Below are 17,484 nucleotides of genomic sequence, written 5' to 3' on the forward strand. Positions count from 1 at the left end.
CATAAATAAAAGCTGTATGAAGTTGCATAGATCAGTTCTTCAGCACTGAAGAAGGAAAAAAGAATTAAAACTCAGAAGCTTCATCGATCAAAGCATAAACATCTGGTTCTGTATTCATTAAGGACAGTAACAAACTTTTTACACCAATGTACAAAGGTAAGACATGAACAAAGTTTTCTTATAAATATGAAATTAGATCCTTTATGCTGTTACACAGTGACACAGGAGTTACATGTTTTGCATAGCAAGGTAGTGATAAGTATCTAAATCACTGTTATTCTGACTGTACAAGTGCATTTTAGACTAAAGTGACCTGAGGCGACAAACGTGGGTCATCACGCTCTAACTCGAATTTCATAGCTGTCATTAGGTTTATACACTGAAATCGGTTGGATGTTAAACTACTCCCTTCAATGAGATGATTTCAATCCTCATTAAACTTAAATAACGCCTTAACTCTTAACTGAGATCAGCTGCTCCAAATCTCTGACATGAACAGAAAGTCTGACACACACAAAACAAAAAAAGTATTTCTGATCCAATTAAATCGCAATTATAACCAATGTAATCAGTGCGTTTAACTTCAGGCACAGCTGTGAAGTGAACAACAAGCAGCCAGACTCGATCACACTCTTGATTCAAACAAACGTGTCTTGTGTTTCTTGATCAGAGAGGCCTGAGCCCACACTCATCTGGCCTGAAATGAATTGAGGGAAAACGAACAATTAATTAATTAAGACTTTGTGACGCATCTACTGAAATCTGTAATAAGAGCCCAAATAATGATCTTGACCTGTTGCTACAGGCGTAAAATAATACACGCACGGGACTCATATAAGGCTGTCGGAGTGAATCCCTGAGTTCACCGGGTGAAGGTGCTTTTTCTTTGAATGAGACATTTAGATCTCATGTTTTACGTGTTTAAGGATCTTGTCTCCAATCACAAGGTCCTTGTGCCTAACGTTTGTGTTCAGTGCTGTGATTTAAGTTGATGGAGTAAAACCTATCTTTACTTAACTGCACAGAAAAACAAAAGGATTTTCAGATTCGGGTGCAAAACATTACAAAAAGAATTCCCCAGGAACGTTTGAGTGTGAAACTGTTACAGATACGAGTCCAACAGTCAGTTGGAGGTTGGTCACATTTTCAGTGCGTGGGCTTCACCAGAAGGACGTTCATCATGTTTTTAGATTGAGTGTCTAATAAAGAACTTGGGGAGAGTATCAACACATTTCTGATTTCAGCATTCACACATTACACACACATGGGCTCTTCTGTACCTTCCATCACTGACGGGACGCCACATATGACAAACTACTAAGGAACAAAATCGACATCATTTCACAAAATTAAATCTGAGCAACGTTTCAAAAATATTCTCTGCTGAGTTTCCACTGTGCTGACAAAAGCCTGTTTGTACTAACTTGAGACTTGTGGGTGATCATAGCTTTGAAAAATAGTTATTTATCAGGTGCACTTGTTTCAAAAAGTCTGAGAAACATTCACTTGAAAAATAAAAATCAAGCTCAACTCTTTGTAGTTCTTTTTTGCTAAATCCTCCTGCCGCTGCCCCCGTGTGTGACCGCTCCTCCTCAGCTCCTCCTCAGCTCCTCCTCAGCTCCTCCTCCAGATCTGAGTGTTATACAGAGCACACGTGTGTCCCTCTGTCTCGCTGCCCCTCCTCCTCCAGGCTGCTGGAGCAGTCCATGGCCTCTCCACCGTCCCTCTCGCTGCCGGGGACCATCGGAGACCAGCTCTCCCCAAACAGGTCCTCGTCCTCGTCCTCCGCCTCCGCGTCCCCGTCCTCCCGCCTGCAGTAAGGTGGGATCTCCACCACCACGTACTTCTTGGCCCAGCCGCTCAGCGCCGCCTTCTGCCGGACGTCGTTTCCAGTCAGACCCGTCTCAGACCAGGAGTTGGTCGCTGAGAAAAAAAAGGCAGAATAAGTGGTAATGCAATAAATCTGTGCCAGTTGCTTAGTTACTGCACCAACCACATATTTGCATCAGCCCCAACTGAACAAACCTTAAAATGGAAAGAATCCCTGGTTTGTTACAGTGTGTGGTTCAGTACCTTTGCCTCCTTTTTGGCGTCACATATTAAACCTCGCACATTGTGCTCCGCTAACTCACCCGGCAGCGTGGCAGGGAGCTGGCTGGCGTTGCCGTTCACAGAGCCGTTGTTGCTGCAGCGCAGAGCAGCAGCGGCGTGGAGCTCGGAGCGGGGCAGCTGGGGCGACACAGGCAGCGAGTGGCACTGGCGCCCTGGAAGCTGCTGCCAGTAATAAGACGTCTCTGCGGGTCCACGGGTGGACGTCAGGTTACTGAACGCGCTCCCCGGAGGCGAGTTCAGGTCAAACACCAGTGAAAAGACAGATTTACTGGGCACGTCGTAAAACTTGATCTTGCCCCCACACAGGTCCTCGCGGGCGGTGAATGGGTTGACTTTGCAGGCTTTGGAGGGTCGCTGCACAGTCGGGGGGTTGTAGTAAGGGTCCTGGACGTTAATTTTTCTTGGTTTGCAGGAGAAAATGTCCGACTGGCTGCGGCTGAGCCAGATGTTCCGTCGGGGCCGCGGGGATTTGGGCGGGATTTTGTCGTCCTGGAAACCGAGAGGGTTGAGTCGCTTGAAGCCCTGGATCTTCTCACCTTGACCAGAGACAGAGAAGTTAGAGTGACAGTTACAACTGTAACCACTAGATGGCTACATGTGAACAGCTTCCTCATTTACAGGCTCTTCCAATTATTTTATTCATTATATATATATATATATATATATATATATATATATATATATATACACAATTATTTATTAAACAGATCTTCTTCTTCTAGAAAATGACCAGTGGAGTAAGACAGAAAAGAGGTAAAGTCTGAAAAGTTTCCAGTAATTATTTACTCGGTTTAGAAACATTATTTGTTTTTGTAAGGACAGAAATAGCTCCATAATTTACAACAACCTATCACTAATAAAGCTGGAAGGAAACAAGTGAGCGAACCTGGAAAACACCTTCTGCATTTAGACGCCTGAGTGATTCAGAACCTTTGAAACAACGGCTGAAGTCACTGATGAGACTGAACAGCCTCTGTTATTGTATTTCCTTCTATCAGACTGTGTTATCGGTTCGTAATGATTTACAGAACAACATCAGATGTCATAAACCACGTGTCTGCAGCATAAATTGCTTCTGCACATTGTGAAGTCGTGTGTTTGTGCTCAGGGAAATGAAGCACCGCACATGAAAGCTCCTGGCTCCGTCTCCATCATGGTCTGACGTGACGGCGGCTGTTCACGGACTAAATTAGGAAAGAAACATTCGCCTGCATGGATCAGATTTCTCAAAATAGGAATGTTTATCTCAGACTGGTTTTCCTCCTCGAGTCTGGATCAAGTTTATATCAGTAGCATCCAATGATTCCCAACTGGACCCCTGGTGCTTCAAAGTGTGAAACCTTCTGTATTTGTCTTTGATGCTTTAAAAAACAAACTGAGGTGCAAAAAAGAGGAAGCACTGACAGTGATGTGCTGTTATAAGTAAATATCTACAGGTGAAATACAAATCTGGCTTTAACAGGTTTGTTTGCATGTTTGGGTGAAGCCATGTAAACGGTTCACTATGGACAAACATCAAACCAATAGTTCGAAAGAGGATCTGGTGAGAGGTTTCAGTCGGGGTCTAGATCCATTTATCACACGACTTCATGCTGTACACGACTGAACAACAGTAGATTCTGTGTTCATCTGTTACCTTTAGCTATTGTCTTCTTCTCGTCGCCGCTGACTTGCACACACTCGTGCTCCATCTCCTCAAATTTAAGGCGTGCAAGGATCTCCTCCAGGTGCCTGACAATGTCGGAGAAGGACGGACGAAGTTTAGGATCCATCTGGAGAAGAAAGAGAGAAGAAGCTGCTCATGCATCCATGGGATAAATGTAAGAGAACAAAATACTGCAGGGATAATTCAGTGACCACAGACCACAGTTTATTAGTAAATCTATGAAAATCTATATGAACAAAGTCAGTACTGTGTCGAGAGATGGTTAAATGTGGAGACAAATTGGAGAAATGCTCATAAACAATGGCTGCCTAGGACACGCTAACGTACTCTGATATGATGGATGCTATGAACAACAATTTAGAAAATTAAACTGGGATGTGATCCCCAACACAAGGAGAGAGGATAAAAGGAACAAGGATGATGAGAGAGGAAGGAGGCCGGGATAAAAAAGGATGGAGGAAGGATCAATCAGCAGGGTGCTCCTTAATGTCCTTATCCTCTGACTTGACATTATGCCAAAAAAAAAAGGTTGAACTTCATAGATCCAGTTCTGTGAATATGACGTAAACAAGACTAAAACGAAGACGTTAAATTTTCAGAAACCTCCTTTGGTTTGATTAATATTTGTCATAACTTTTGTTTGAAAAGCTCAATCTGCCAAATGACTGATTTGGCTTTTAGAGAAAAGACCCCCAGAAAATCAGATTATAGACATAATAAGATTTTCTCTATTCCTGAGCATAGGAATAAAAGTAGAAATAAGAAATAAACACGAACGGGAGAAACTCCCTCAGTTAAAACAAGACATTTAGAGGAATATATGGAAAAAGACAAACTGAGACATCAGCAAGAAAACTCAAACTGGATCACTTTACAAGATACATTATAATTACTGACATGTCAGTTCAGTTCAGTTGGTTCCTTTCTGTAATAATCGGAGAAAGAGTTGAGGGAGTGGTGGACTCACGTTACAGCAGTTAAACGCCAGCTGGAGGAAGTCTGGTGGACAGTCTCCAACCATGTGCTGGAACGTGTGGTAGTCCAGGCCAAAGTTCTGGGAGTTCACAAATACAGTATCAGAGTCAAACAGGAAATTCAGGAAAAGAATAATTCACAGTGAGATGCAGGATCATTTCTAAGTTATTCAGTTTATTAATTCACACCCAGTTAAGTAAAACCTTTGACTCAGTCTGTGTGAGGGAAATGTGTCTGTGATCTAGGTTTACTGTGAACTATGTTTGCACCAGGTTCTAATAGTTTACTGTGCATATCTAACAAAATAACACTGATTGAACTGAGTGACTACAGATCAACCTGTGTGGAGAAGAGCGACGTGAGCAGTCACCTCAGTCCGAGGAAGGAAGTCCGGGTCAGCCTGGATCCTGGCAATGATCTCACACAGGATTATTCCATAGGAAAACACATCGGCCTAAAACAAGCAAACAAACAAAGGTAAACACACACTCCGATAGACTCTCCTTACAGTTGTTTGTCGTAGGTTTCTCTCTTGCTGTTTTTCGTATAACTCTAATAAATCACAAATTCCTACAGTGGAAACTACTAATTCAAGCTCCAGCTCACACTATGTTCTGACTGGAGGCGTTACAAGGCGCTGACTTTACCTTCTCGTTGTAGGCTTCATCCCTCAGCACCTCTGGCGCCATCCAGAAAGGAGAACCGACGACCGACAGCTTCTCTCCTTCAGCGCTAAACACAACGCACAAAATATGTGACAAAACGAGTCAGGTCAAGGAACATCACAGGCTTCATTGCCTCTGGAACTCTGCACTCCTGGACGAGTCATGGAAAAACACCATGTTTACAAAGTGCATCAAACCAGAGGGAAAAGCAGCATCACTTAAAAAAACATGAAGATGAAAGTGTGGCTACAGCCATTAATCAAAAGGTCTTTACATCCTTTAACACAGCACAGAATCTCATAATGAATCATACTGTAGCAGTGTAATGTTTTTAAACCCTCTCATGGGAGCGTCCTCCTACTGTAATGTGTTATTACTGATAAAACCTCCTTACAGATTAGTGGGGATCTTCTCTGCCAGGCCAAAGTCTCCAACCACGGCTGTGTAGCCGTTGTCCTCACATTTGATCAGGCAGTTCTGTAAAAGCAGATAACATTATCATTTTAACACGTCAGGGTGAGGAAGTCGCAACGCTGAGGTCTGAAAACCATTTTGTGGCTTAACAATGTCAAACCTCCACTTCCTGGTTGACACAAGGACACAAAGCGCTGCTACAAAACATGGACTACTCTTCATCTGAGCAGTAAATGTGTGTATGTTAGCACCTGTCTGACTGGTAATTAATAAACAGTATTTTCCTGATCTCCCTCAACATGACAAAGGTTAAAATCTGCTTACGATAGATGAGCGATAAATCAACTAACCAGCAGTAGACAGCACATACATGACGCTCTACACACACACACACACACACACACACACACACACACACACACACACACACACACACACACACACACACACACACACACACACACACACACACACACACACACACACACACACACACACACACACCTTGGACGTGAGGTCCCGGTGGAAGATGCCCTTGGAGTGCAGGTAGGCCAGCCCTCCGGCGATGTCGCAGGCCAGTTTCACTCTGCTGGGCCAACTCAGGTGTTTGTTGCTGTCTAGAAGCTGCTCGAGGTTTCCACCATTGATGTACTGCACATGGGAGAAAAGGTCAACACACGGATTCAAGTGGACAAGTGGATTTCCAAAGCACTGGCAAAGCAGCAGGAGGAGGCTTTAAAAACACAATCCACTCAAAATGTTGCATGTTTCATTTGTTATATTGTAACTGACATGAATTAATTAGCTACACGCTCCTTTGTCTTCCTATAAGCACTGTGAATGTGTGAGGGCTGATGCTGCAGCCGGTGCAGTGTGAGCATCTGATGAACGGGTCGCTACAGACGGCCTGGTCAAACAGGCCGGGTGTAATCTGGCTGCTTGTTCAAGCTGCTGTTATCTGGAAGCATGAAGCATCTGACCACCGTACAGGCCGGAGAGCAGACGGTGGACATGGAGAATCAGCTCAGTGGGTCTTAACAAAACACACAGACTGTGCTGAGGTTTTAATCAAGTACGTGTCTGTCCATTGGTTCTAAAAAATAAAAGGCATTAGAAACATGAAGGGTTTTTTTGGATGAAAACCCACAATGTGTTGTCAACAATCACATTTTCATTTCATCAGACACATTTTGTAGTAAACCCTAATTTTTCACACAGTAAAATGTGTTTTCCTCGCTCCCCGAAACACTAATCAAACTTGTTCCATTTATCAAGTGATCAGAAGCAGAGTAGTTCATTCTCATGCTCTCATTAAATGATACCACCTGCTGTGTGTTTGGAGCAGTCTGCAGCTACTGCAGCGGTTCATGATATTCCAAGCTAATTACTCGCGCTTTGCCGTGATCCTGTACGTAGTAAATGAGAAACATACGACTGGTCCAACTGTGTGGAAGCTGATCGGTTCCACTGCCTGCGTTTCAGGTTAAGGAGAGCCAAACAAAAGATGCTTTGTTCCTCGTTAGGAGCCGCTTCAATCAGCAGGATAATCCTGCCATGGGTCATGACTTACCATTAGCCTAGATCATGACCGCTGTAGCATTTCCTTTAAGGTGCATTTGACCGAGTGTCGAGCAGAAACAGACCAAAGTGTGTTAGTAAACTAATGCCTCCTGTGCAGCTGAAGAGGCTGAGCAGCAATAAGCGTGTGTGTGCGTGTGTGTGTGTGTGTGTGTGTGCGTGTGTGTAGCTTATTTTTAACTTTGTACCATAACCAATGATAAAAACAACAAGTTCTCAGAAGAAAGAACCAACAAATATTGTGAAGTTTTGCCTTAAATATATACATTACATGCAAACACCGTGGTCATTTCCTTTCATGTCAGGTTCACCTTTTGTTCACCAGAACGGAGACAATTAGACTAGACAGTGAGTTAAATTAGCCTCTTCTTCCTGGGGCTACTTGATCTCTATCACAGACACTATTTTAACTCTCTGTCGCACACACACACACACGCAAAGAACATACGCTGGTTAAATATGAAGCATGTGCAGCCTGAAATACACTAATGGTGTACACCACCACACACTAGCAGGCCTTGGGTATTTCATTAGGAGGCCTGTATCAAATTCTGTCTCCACCACATTCTCACACGCAGACAAATTATGAACATGCAGTTCTTCTGGCTTTCTGCAGAGCGTTAAGCTCTTGTGATGATGATATTCACCTGAAAATAGCACAAAAACTAAAACAGGACTAAACCTCCTGCCGCCCATAAGTAATACTGATTGATTGAGTGATTGAGTGATTGATGTACTCTAAACATGCCAGTGTACTGCATACTGGTAGGGGACATACTGGAATCCAGCAGTCAGGGTGTGTCTTACCTCCATCAGTGCGTGAAGCTGGCCCTCGTGTACACACACTCCTTTAAACCTGCAAAGCCACAAACACATACAGTAGAAGCTACACACTTTGTCTGAACAAGCTGATCCATGTAGTCATACAAATGAAACGATGTGGCTACGAAAATAAAAGAAAGCACTCACACAACCTTCTGTGCAGAGCGATGGCAGGAGAGATAGTTAAGAAAACATTAAAATGTCTATGGGCAAGACCGGACAAGTGACTTTTTGTCTGCTTTACAAGCGCTCAGAGGCTCAAGCCTCATATCATAGCATCTACAGTGTTTCTCCCTCCACTGTGACTCTCAGTTTCTACATTCCTCAACCACCGTGCTTCAACTCGATACTTGATGACAAGCCATTTGTGATGGGTTGATGGGTTTTGATCTTTTTGACATCAAGAGACCGGAGAAGCCTGCGACTCCCTCCCTCAGCTGCACAGAAATGTGCATGTGTGCTGAACAACATTTGTGTTCGTGGGCCTCCAGAAATTCGAGGTCTTCAACACTGAAAGGCCTCCTAATTCCAGAGGCAATTAAAAGGTCAACTCTGCGAGACCCTGTTGGAGTGGAGCTAACAATGAGCCCCTCAGTGTCCGCTTGTTAACACAGACACACGCACAGTCCAGCAGGCATGCCAACAAAGATGGCATTGTAAAAAGACACTGTGCACGAGTGTTTGTGCACACATAGATATTTATGCATGTATGTGCATGCTCAGAAACACCCCCAGCGGCAGCCAGAAGCCCACAGCTTATATAGTGGATCTGAAAGGAAAACACCAACACCAGTCTGCTGTGTGTCACAGTGAGTGATTCTGAAATCGCCTTGATCAAGTTTCCCACGTCTTAAAAAAGCCCTGAGCATAGTTTGCTGCTTCTGCTCTCATTAGGAGGAAAACCGCTTCACCTTCCTAAGAAATACAGTTCCTTACCTACAGTAGTAATGCAGAAAATGTCTGCAGCTCTTTCTTACAGTTGTAACTATCTGTGCTTTACACATTCACACACCGGTGAAACCTAGTTTCAGTACAAAACGCACAGTTATTGTTATAAAGCAACTCAAGTCAAGCGCCATCTCTCAGGTTTAGTATTCAGACGCTCTGTTCGTTGACCCGAATCCGTTCAAAAATGTAACACAACTGCAGCCTTGTCCTGTTCCCATGAGACAGAAAGGGTCCTCCTTGCTTTCTGCCTCCAGGCAGCTGCCGCAGCTCTTAACTGGAGCTGACACATTATAAATTCCATTGTTAATAGGTTCTGTATTTGACACAGATTTAAGTCAAACCCGATGCAAGCAGATCACAAGCGCAGACAGGAGAACAAGATCAGGGTGGAAGCAAACGCATGAAAAAAGAAAAGTCGGGAGGAGAAATTAAGATGAGATAGTACGATGACATAGTGTGCAACAGCAACTGTGTAGAAACAACAGCCAAGCAGATTGAGCCTGTATTTAGCATTAGCTACAGCATGACTTAAACCCTTAAAATAAGCCTCTTGTGAATTTATAAACGCTAATTCCAACATATCGGTGCAATATTTTTAAATGTCATATAACAAACAATACAAAGCGAGTCTTCTGTATTTGACCAATGCAGCTGCTAAAAGGAAATCACAGCCAATAATCGGACTCCAATGACTAATCGCCGTTCACAAAGGGGCTCATATTACACGATAATGCAGTAATCAACTGCAACAACAAAGTGGGAAGGAATTATCATTGCTGAACTGTTACACTTTAAGCTCCGCTCACACAGCTTGGACACAGCCCAGGTTTCAGGAACTAAAACCAACCTGAGTATGTTTGGGTGTGAAAGTCGGTTCATCAGCTGCACCTCTCGCAGCATGTTGGCGCGGTTGCTGCTGAGCTTGTTCATCTTCAGGGCCATAACTTGGTCTGAAGCTCGGTGGCGAACCTGAAAAAGAGCAACACATGCTGCTGCTTAACAGTATTTCATCATTGGTACAAATCTGACTGCAGCCGCTGCTGAGAAGGCTTGAAACAACGCTCGCCTATAATGATGGCTGGAAATTAACATTCAGATCATGCAGTGGGTGAAAAGAGAAGGAGAAAGGAAAGCAACACATATACAGGAACTGAAATGAGGTCAGCCGCTGCTGACCAGCCATGATAAAACAGATGCTTTAATCCAGAGCTGCACAATCAATTCTGTATTATTGCTCAGGAAGATTTTAGTTTCCATCTACTGTAGCTGTTAGACAGCGATGACATCGCTCTCCAACCAGTCATTCTTGATGACCAGGGCATTTCCCAGCATGACGTTAGTGACTGAGAGACGGATAACGAGCGAAACAGGCATCAGCCGGTCGTCGGAACACAACATAGCAGGTTGCTAAAGGGTTTCCACCATTGCAAATGAAACAACTGTGAACAAGAGGAGTCTTGAAAGTGTGCAGAGCAGAAAACACAACAGTAATCGTAACAAGCATCTAAAATTTAACGGGTGCAGCTGAAGTTTACCCTCATTAAGATAAAAGCTCTCTAAAGTAGCAACGAGGTCATTTAATCTCTATCTGAGCTATAACACAGCCCCAGTGTGTTACTATTAAAAGGAGGGGAGCCCCACGCTGCACCTCATTCTCTGATAATTACTGATATCAGTCCACAGTCTGAAATAGAAAGGTGACCTCAGGTCATCAGAGATGCTGCGATGCATTACCAAGAATATTGATTCCTCTCAATGTACTCAAGTAGGAAATTAGTGTGAAACTTCAAACCACAGCAGGCAGCACGCTGAATGACTGAGCGGCTGCAGCTTGTCGAGCTTTCCTACATGTGCTTGTTCACTTCCTGGCAGCAGAAACCTATTTAGAGGAAGCACATTTGAACAGGCTGAAGTGTTGCACCGCGTGTAGAGGTAGTTCAGCAACAAAGAGCCTTGATGAACATTATCGACAGGTCCCACATGCAAAGCAGAGGTACAGTACAGTACTTTACACATGAGGATGAAGCTACAGTCAAACGCATTATACGGCAGATCACAGGTTTTCCTACAACATAAAATTTCTGTGCATGCTTTAGTCAAATTCACTACATCTGTGGGTCGCTTTATTGGCTTTCTGAACCAGCTTACATCATCACAACCTCAGTGGTAGCACAGTAAATGGGAAGTATAATTGACAAGAGGAAGGGAACAGAGGAGTTGAGACGAGGTCAATATGGATTGGACGACTGAAATATGCTGCTGGGCAAAACTGCTTCTACAGTACAAACCTCAGAACCGCTACAAAAACAACAGGCTCAGTGGGAACGTAGCACTAATAAGTACACTGTACGACCAGAAAGGATGATGCAGCCTGGTTTAGAGAAGCTCTCCGTGCCCGGCCTCCAGCTCACGCACAAAACTCTCTCTGTTCAAGTTCAAAGGAAGGGCTGGGCTATAAGAGCAGACAGTCTCCACCACAGGACAGGAGAAACAACAGATGGCCGCTCCTCTGAAGTTCTCCTCCCCCACATCCGTCTGACCCCATGCCTCACTCCTCACATCCCCCCATCTGCATGTATTCCTGATCCCCCTCGTTCTGCTCCTCACGGTGGCCCCCAGCAGTCCTCACTCCCCATCCTCGCCTGCAGTGGTCGGACCCTTCTCCCCCGTCTTTCCACTCTCCGCGCTTGCATGCTCCTCTCTTGAACTGCGCCTGTTGACCACTAAACATTTCTAGAAACCATAACCCCTTCACAGCCAGAACTCTCCTCCACCCTGTCTACTCTCAGTCCTTGTGCTCAATACTCCCAACCCCCGCTTTCATTCCTTTCTGCAGTCTTCTCACCTCAACTCATCACCACCACTCTGGATTCTTCTCATCCGCTTTCATCACTCATATGCTGCTCTTTTATATCTACTATTAAACTCGACTGAGGCTTTCATCACTATACAGACATGTCGTCCTCTTTTAGTTCTGCTTTCAGTTATTTCCTTTGACACTCAGAAAGAAATATTGTTGACAGGAATTTCCCAGAAGGCTGAAGGAAGACCAACTCTAGATGACAGACTGGCTGTATACGCGTTTACAGTGCTGTGCAGTTTTGCAAATACCAATCTAAATTTGAATAATTTGCATAAAGTATTAACAGTACAGCGCAGAGTTTAACTGCAGAGGCCCAAAGGAGGTCATGCTGTATGCTGAACCTGGGAATGTCAACCACCTTGCAGGCTCTTGTGTGTTTATGGTATTCATTTGCAGTGCTGTGTAACGTGAATAAGCTCCAGTGTTTACACAAGCCACAACGGGTTGTCTTCGACAGCTGGCACTCCCAGAGCACAACCATTCAGAAAACAGGAGCCTTAATGGGCTTCATAAGGCTAATAAATATTTTATGATAATATGCATTGAACCGCTCTAATTGTGACCTTTGGAATTAGCTGAGGTCACCGCTAACCACATGCACAATGCTCAGACATCACCAATAGCTGTCAGACACTATTGACAGCATCATCAATCAGCCCAGCCCCAAGTTAAAACCCAGCTAAAAGCCACGATGGAAACTGAATGTCACACCAGTTTATGAATTCCACTTGTCATTTACAAAGATGCTCAGTGGATGACTTCTTGTTTTCAGAGCTAAAATGATCTGAGTCGGCATGTTCACACACACATTTATAAATAAATGTACACAAATGCATGTCTCACATCAACACCAACGCAAAATGAAATGCTTCACTAATGACTAGTCCTTTCACACTGCATCAACAAGCATCGCAAGCATTTCTGCTTAACAGGACACATACTTAATTTTGATTAAATGCTTCTTTAAACATTGTATTATTTATTATAATAATATTAAATAATCCTATTTAACTCCCATTTACTTGGCTGGGGGGAGGGTAAAAAAACTGCGTCTTACATGACCTGAAAATGTCTGGGGAGGCCACAGAGTGACCAGATTAACTCAGAAACAATTAGACACACCAAGATCAAACCAGTCTCTTCACAATTTAGAAATGGAACGTATTCATAACTCATCCATAAATGCTATGCTTGACAGGCTTTCTACTATTATATATCTATATATCTATCTATATCTATCTATCTATCTATCTATCTATCTATATATATATATATCTATATATATCTATCTATCTATATATATATATATATATATATATATAGATATATATATATATATCTATATATATATATATCTATATCTATATATATACTATATCTATATATATATATATATATATTATATCTATATCTATCGATAGATCGCTAGATCGATAGATATCTATATCGATCGCTCGATCTATATATCGCTCTAGATATAGCATCTCATATATATAAAATTCAGACGGCTATTACTAACACTAAAAGGGACATTACAAAAACGGGAAAAATAAATTGATTTTGGTGTAAAATGAACGCAAGTGATGTGACTGACATGAACACAGATGGATTCATAAAATAAAAAGCAGGAAGTACCACATTTATTAAACAAAGTGATGTCCAAGATTACAAAAATAATGTGTGGAAAGTAGGAGAACATTAAGGACTTGTCAGAAAAGCCCCCCAAAATAAGTGAGAAAAAATAACAGAACAAGTAAAAACTCATCCTTACGCACCTTAAAGACATCAGAGAAGAATCCAGAGCCGATCCACTCACACGCGAAGTCATCAAGGCGTGTTAGACACGAAAACGCACTGATGAGGGCTCTGTAGGACGACGGCCACACCCTGCCCACCTGAGAAACACAAGAAGTCATTAGGCTTTTACAAGACAACGCCACTGTGCCAGGGCACATTCAGGATTCCAAGATGACAACTCAGGCTCAGATTTTCTCACACCTGACAAGCCCAGAGCAAGAAAGTGAAGGACCGGCAAATGAAAAGAGCCTTTAAAATGCAAATCACGTAATAGAGGTTTATATATAGTCTGCTAACAGGAAAGCTTCTATTGTCCTAACCCGACCCACGCTGGTCATCTTGGATCGATCTCTACTTCTATTTAGATCCCAACGGTCCAAGTCTGTTTTTGTTAACCAAACTCACTGGAATAAAGGTGAAACACTGACCTGCTGAGGCGGACCCATGCCAACCTCACAGACCCCGACCCCTCCGATGCCGTCTTCCTCACTGAGGCGTTCAGGTCGCACAGGGAGCCCAGCGATGGAGTTGCGTTTATTGCGTTCCATGTCAATGTTATAGATGGTGATACCAGTAGGGGCAATATGGGGATTTTTCTGTAATGGCACTACATGACAAAGGAGCTAGGTAGGTTTACGGGTGCGAGGGTCCGGCAGCAGCACAGCATGCAGGTTGAGGTTGAAATCTTTAGAGTGGCCCCAGTGACAAACGCTGGATGGATCCAAGATGTTCACGACTAACCCAGATCTCACTGGCTGTAACTGTAGAGTCCACCAGGATGAGAAGGGCTTACATGTTTGACAGGTCTATAGTCAGCTCTTCAGAACCTAGAGAAAGCAAAGTGAAAGGTTAGAATATGTAATTGCAACTGTAGCTGTAAAGACAGATGTAACACAAACTACTCCGATAATGTAGTGATTGTAGAATTAATCTATAGCAACCTCTCCACCTCCATATTTCACAATTAATAAAAAAATAGTGTGATACCTTTCTTTCTCTTGTAGAGACAATACTCAATAATGCAACAGCAGTTGCTACCAGAGGCAACCCGCCCAAACAAGATGATTTACAACTGTTCAGTTTGGATTCTTGGGGAAACTAAGCAACCACTAAAGTTAAGCCCTGCTCATTTCCTTGGCGATAATGACACACACACTTTAGTGGCACAGTCAGTTTTAACAGTTTTTCCCTTTACAATTCTGCCAACAGCAGCAGTCAGGGGCAGTCACTCAGGAGCTGTATTGGCAAATATCAAAATAAATCTTGTGCAAGAATTTCAATCCTGTGTCTTGTGTCAATCATTTGTTTAAATACTGAGTTCACTGTTGTGTCATTCTGTAGTCTGACGTATCTTTCATGAATTAATTTTAGTACCATTTACTGTGCAGACAGGATTTAACTCAAATAGTTTAGTCAGCTGTGACCCTCTAAACAGGGAGGAAACTCACAGCTAAACAGAAGCCCAAAAGCCAAACTTTGGCCCAGATAAGTTCTCCTCAGATCAGATTCTAAAAACAGACTTGACATAGCTGGATTGTGGTTTGCTTCCTTAGCATTACATCACAGACACTAGATTCACTAGACTCACAGAGTTACTGTAGACAAACTGGACAACTTCCGAGATCATTCCCTGTCCCAGTCACATCCATAAAAGGCTTTTCATGCTCCTCTTTCTTGGTTTTCTTCAATGACACCTCATTTTCTGCCTGGTTTAAAAGCCACAGCACAGAATTCAGTGCCAACCCAAAGATTTTTATCTCATTTTAGCAATTTTCCTGATCAAGTCTGAGAACAGAGACACACATTTCATTTGTGTTAGTGGCCAAACATACATCAAAATTTACCCTTGACTGAATACAAGCTTTTGTGTCAGCACACCCACATCCTACTGACTAAACACAAACATCCTACACTTCAGCATTTCATGTAAATGATTAAGAAGCTGACCTGACACAATGTGGGTGGGTTATTTTGGATAATGTCCTAAATCAAAACGCTTACCACCGAAAATGAACTTTTTACACCCACATCCAGCCTTAACTTCAAAAATTCCCTAAAAAGCAAACATGATTATAACATAGCTGAACTCTATCACACAAGCCTGTAATATTCAGGAGCATGACAACCCACTATACTGCTGGAAATCTTCTTGGTGCAATGAGTTAAAAGAAAAACACAGGCCAGGCCCAACATTCATTACTATGTTTGTTTCCAAACTATACCCTGTGGCCTTCATGTCCAAAGCGATGCATTTAAGACACCACACTAAAAGGATCATACATAAAAAAGGTGGAAATTTAAAAGGAAGCCTTTTCTTGGTCTGTAAAATGTGGCTTGTTGCTACTTCATAACAGATGGGACATCTCTGAAGTAGCCTCGGGCAAAATGTTTTAACAGCCATTTGGGAGCCTGAACACCATCCAGCTGTGGCCCAGTGGATTACAGGCAACAGAAACTGTCAGCCCCCAAAAAAGCCTAAGTGATGTTCAAATGATAGGCTGCAAGAGTTATTTATCCCCAAAGCCCAGGAGGCATTAAACGGGCGTGAATGAGTTTGCTCTGACCCACAGACATAATTAGCATTTTTCACCAGGACATATTCAACAATCAGCCACTTATCTATTGTGCCAGTGATATATGAGCCGCTGCATGCCTGTCATTCTTCAGGGGTTTAAAGTAATACAAGTGCGTGGTGCAGGTACTCTGAAGAAAATGTTCAACATGCCATAAACAAAAAGACCCCAAACAACGAGCAGCACTAACACAGAACCAATGCGTTAGTTAACACCAAACAAACTAACTAATGTAAACAAACCACAGCTGCAACACTTCGTCGGGTTACAGTTCTTGCACTTCACTTACCTTTTGTCTTCTTATTGAGACGTTTGCATGAACAATCCGAACCGGGTCCCATGTCTCCCCGTGGAGGCATGTATCGCGCACGGCAGGCTAACGCAGCTAGCTCCGCTAGCTGCCACTTTGTTTGTCAACAAAACTCGAGCTACGCAAAGGGCTAAGAGACATTAGCCGGAGATCCACGCAACACGCATACAGCACGACGTTTGCTCACATGTTCTCACGATTAACTCCGCGGACGTCTTCTAGTTCGTCCCTCCAGCTTCTTCAAAAGAGCAAAGTACGATGTTTTCTCGAGCAGCCGGGGTAATATTTCAGACGCCTGCCGCCGTTTGACAGCTCCGTCGTCTCTTCGCTCGCGGAGCAGTAACTCCCACACACCCCGCCCACGTATGACCGACAGACCAATGAACCAATGAGCGTGCATCTTTGTGCGCCTGCGCAGTGAAAATTAGCTTAATAGAGCGGAATCAACATTCTTTATTTCATTTTAGTCTAAAAATAAACGTTTGATGGGGTTAAAATGAAACGTATTATTTGAATTAAATATTCAAATTAAATACAACTCAGAATCAAGACTTTTTTGGGAATTCCTAAAGTTCTCTTAGGAACTTTGATGCAGAAAGTCCCTCTTTGCTGACACTTTCACTATCACAGTGCAACTGCTGGGAATCTATCGTACAGTCATATGTGTGTGCTTGTAAAAGCCTGTGATGAGTGGATCAAAGCAAAGTGTGATTGTGTGATTTACCACTCAAATGCAATGCTAATAATAATACACAGTATTA

The 17,484-nt window shown here is 43.0% G+C and overlaps 1 protein-coding gene across 1 annotated transcript; it reads right to left on the reverse strand.

The window, feature by feature from the left end:
- Window positions 1–87: 87 nt before the first annotated feature.
- On the reverse strand, window positions 88–17,075 carry tesk2 (testis associated actin remodelling kinase 2). Its single transcript, XM_029131320.2, has 13 exons — window positions 16,703–17,075; window positions 14,269–14,667; window positions 13,819–13,938; window positions 10,028–10,149; window positions 8,218–8,266; window positions 6,337–6,483; window positions 5,813–5,895; window positions 5,401–5,485; window positions 5,124–5,207; window positions 4,746–4,832; window positions 3,749–3,884; window positions 2,133–2,648; window positions 88–1,923 (listed from the first exon to the last, which is right to left on the reverse strand). The coding sequence occupies exons 2-13, from the start codon at window positions 14,386–14,388 to the stop codon at window positions 1,640–1,642; spliced, it is 1,833 nt and encodes a 610-aa protein (XP_028987153.1). The 5' UTR covers window positions 14,389–14,667; window positions 16,703–17,075; the 3' UTR covers window positions 88–1,639.
- Between the last annotated feature and the right edge of the window lie 409 nt (window positions 17,076–17,484).

This window comes from Betta splendens, chromosome 17, assembly GCF_900634795.4.
Source record: "Betta splendens chromosome 17, fBetSpl5.4, whole genome shotgun sequence".
In the NCBI taxonomy this organism is placed as follows: domain Eukaryota; kingdom Metazoa; phylum Chordata; class Actinopteri; order Anabantiformes; family Osphronemidae; genus Betta; species Betta splendens.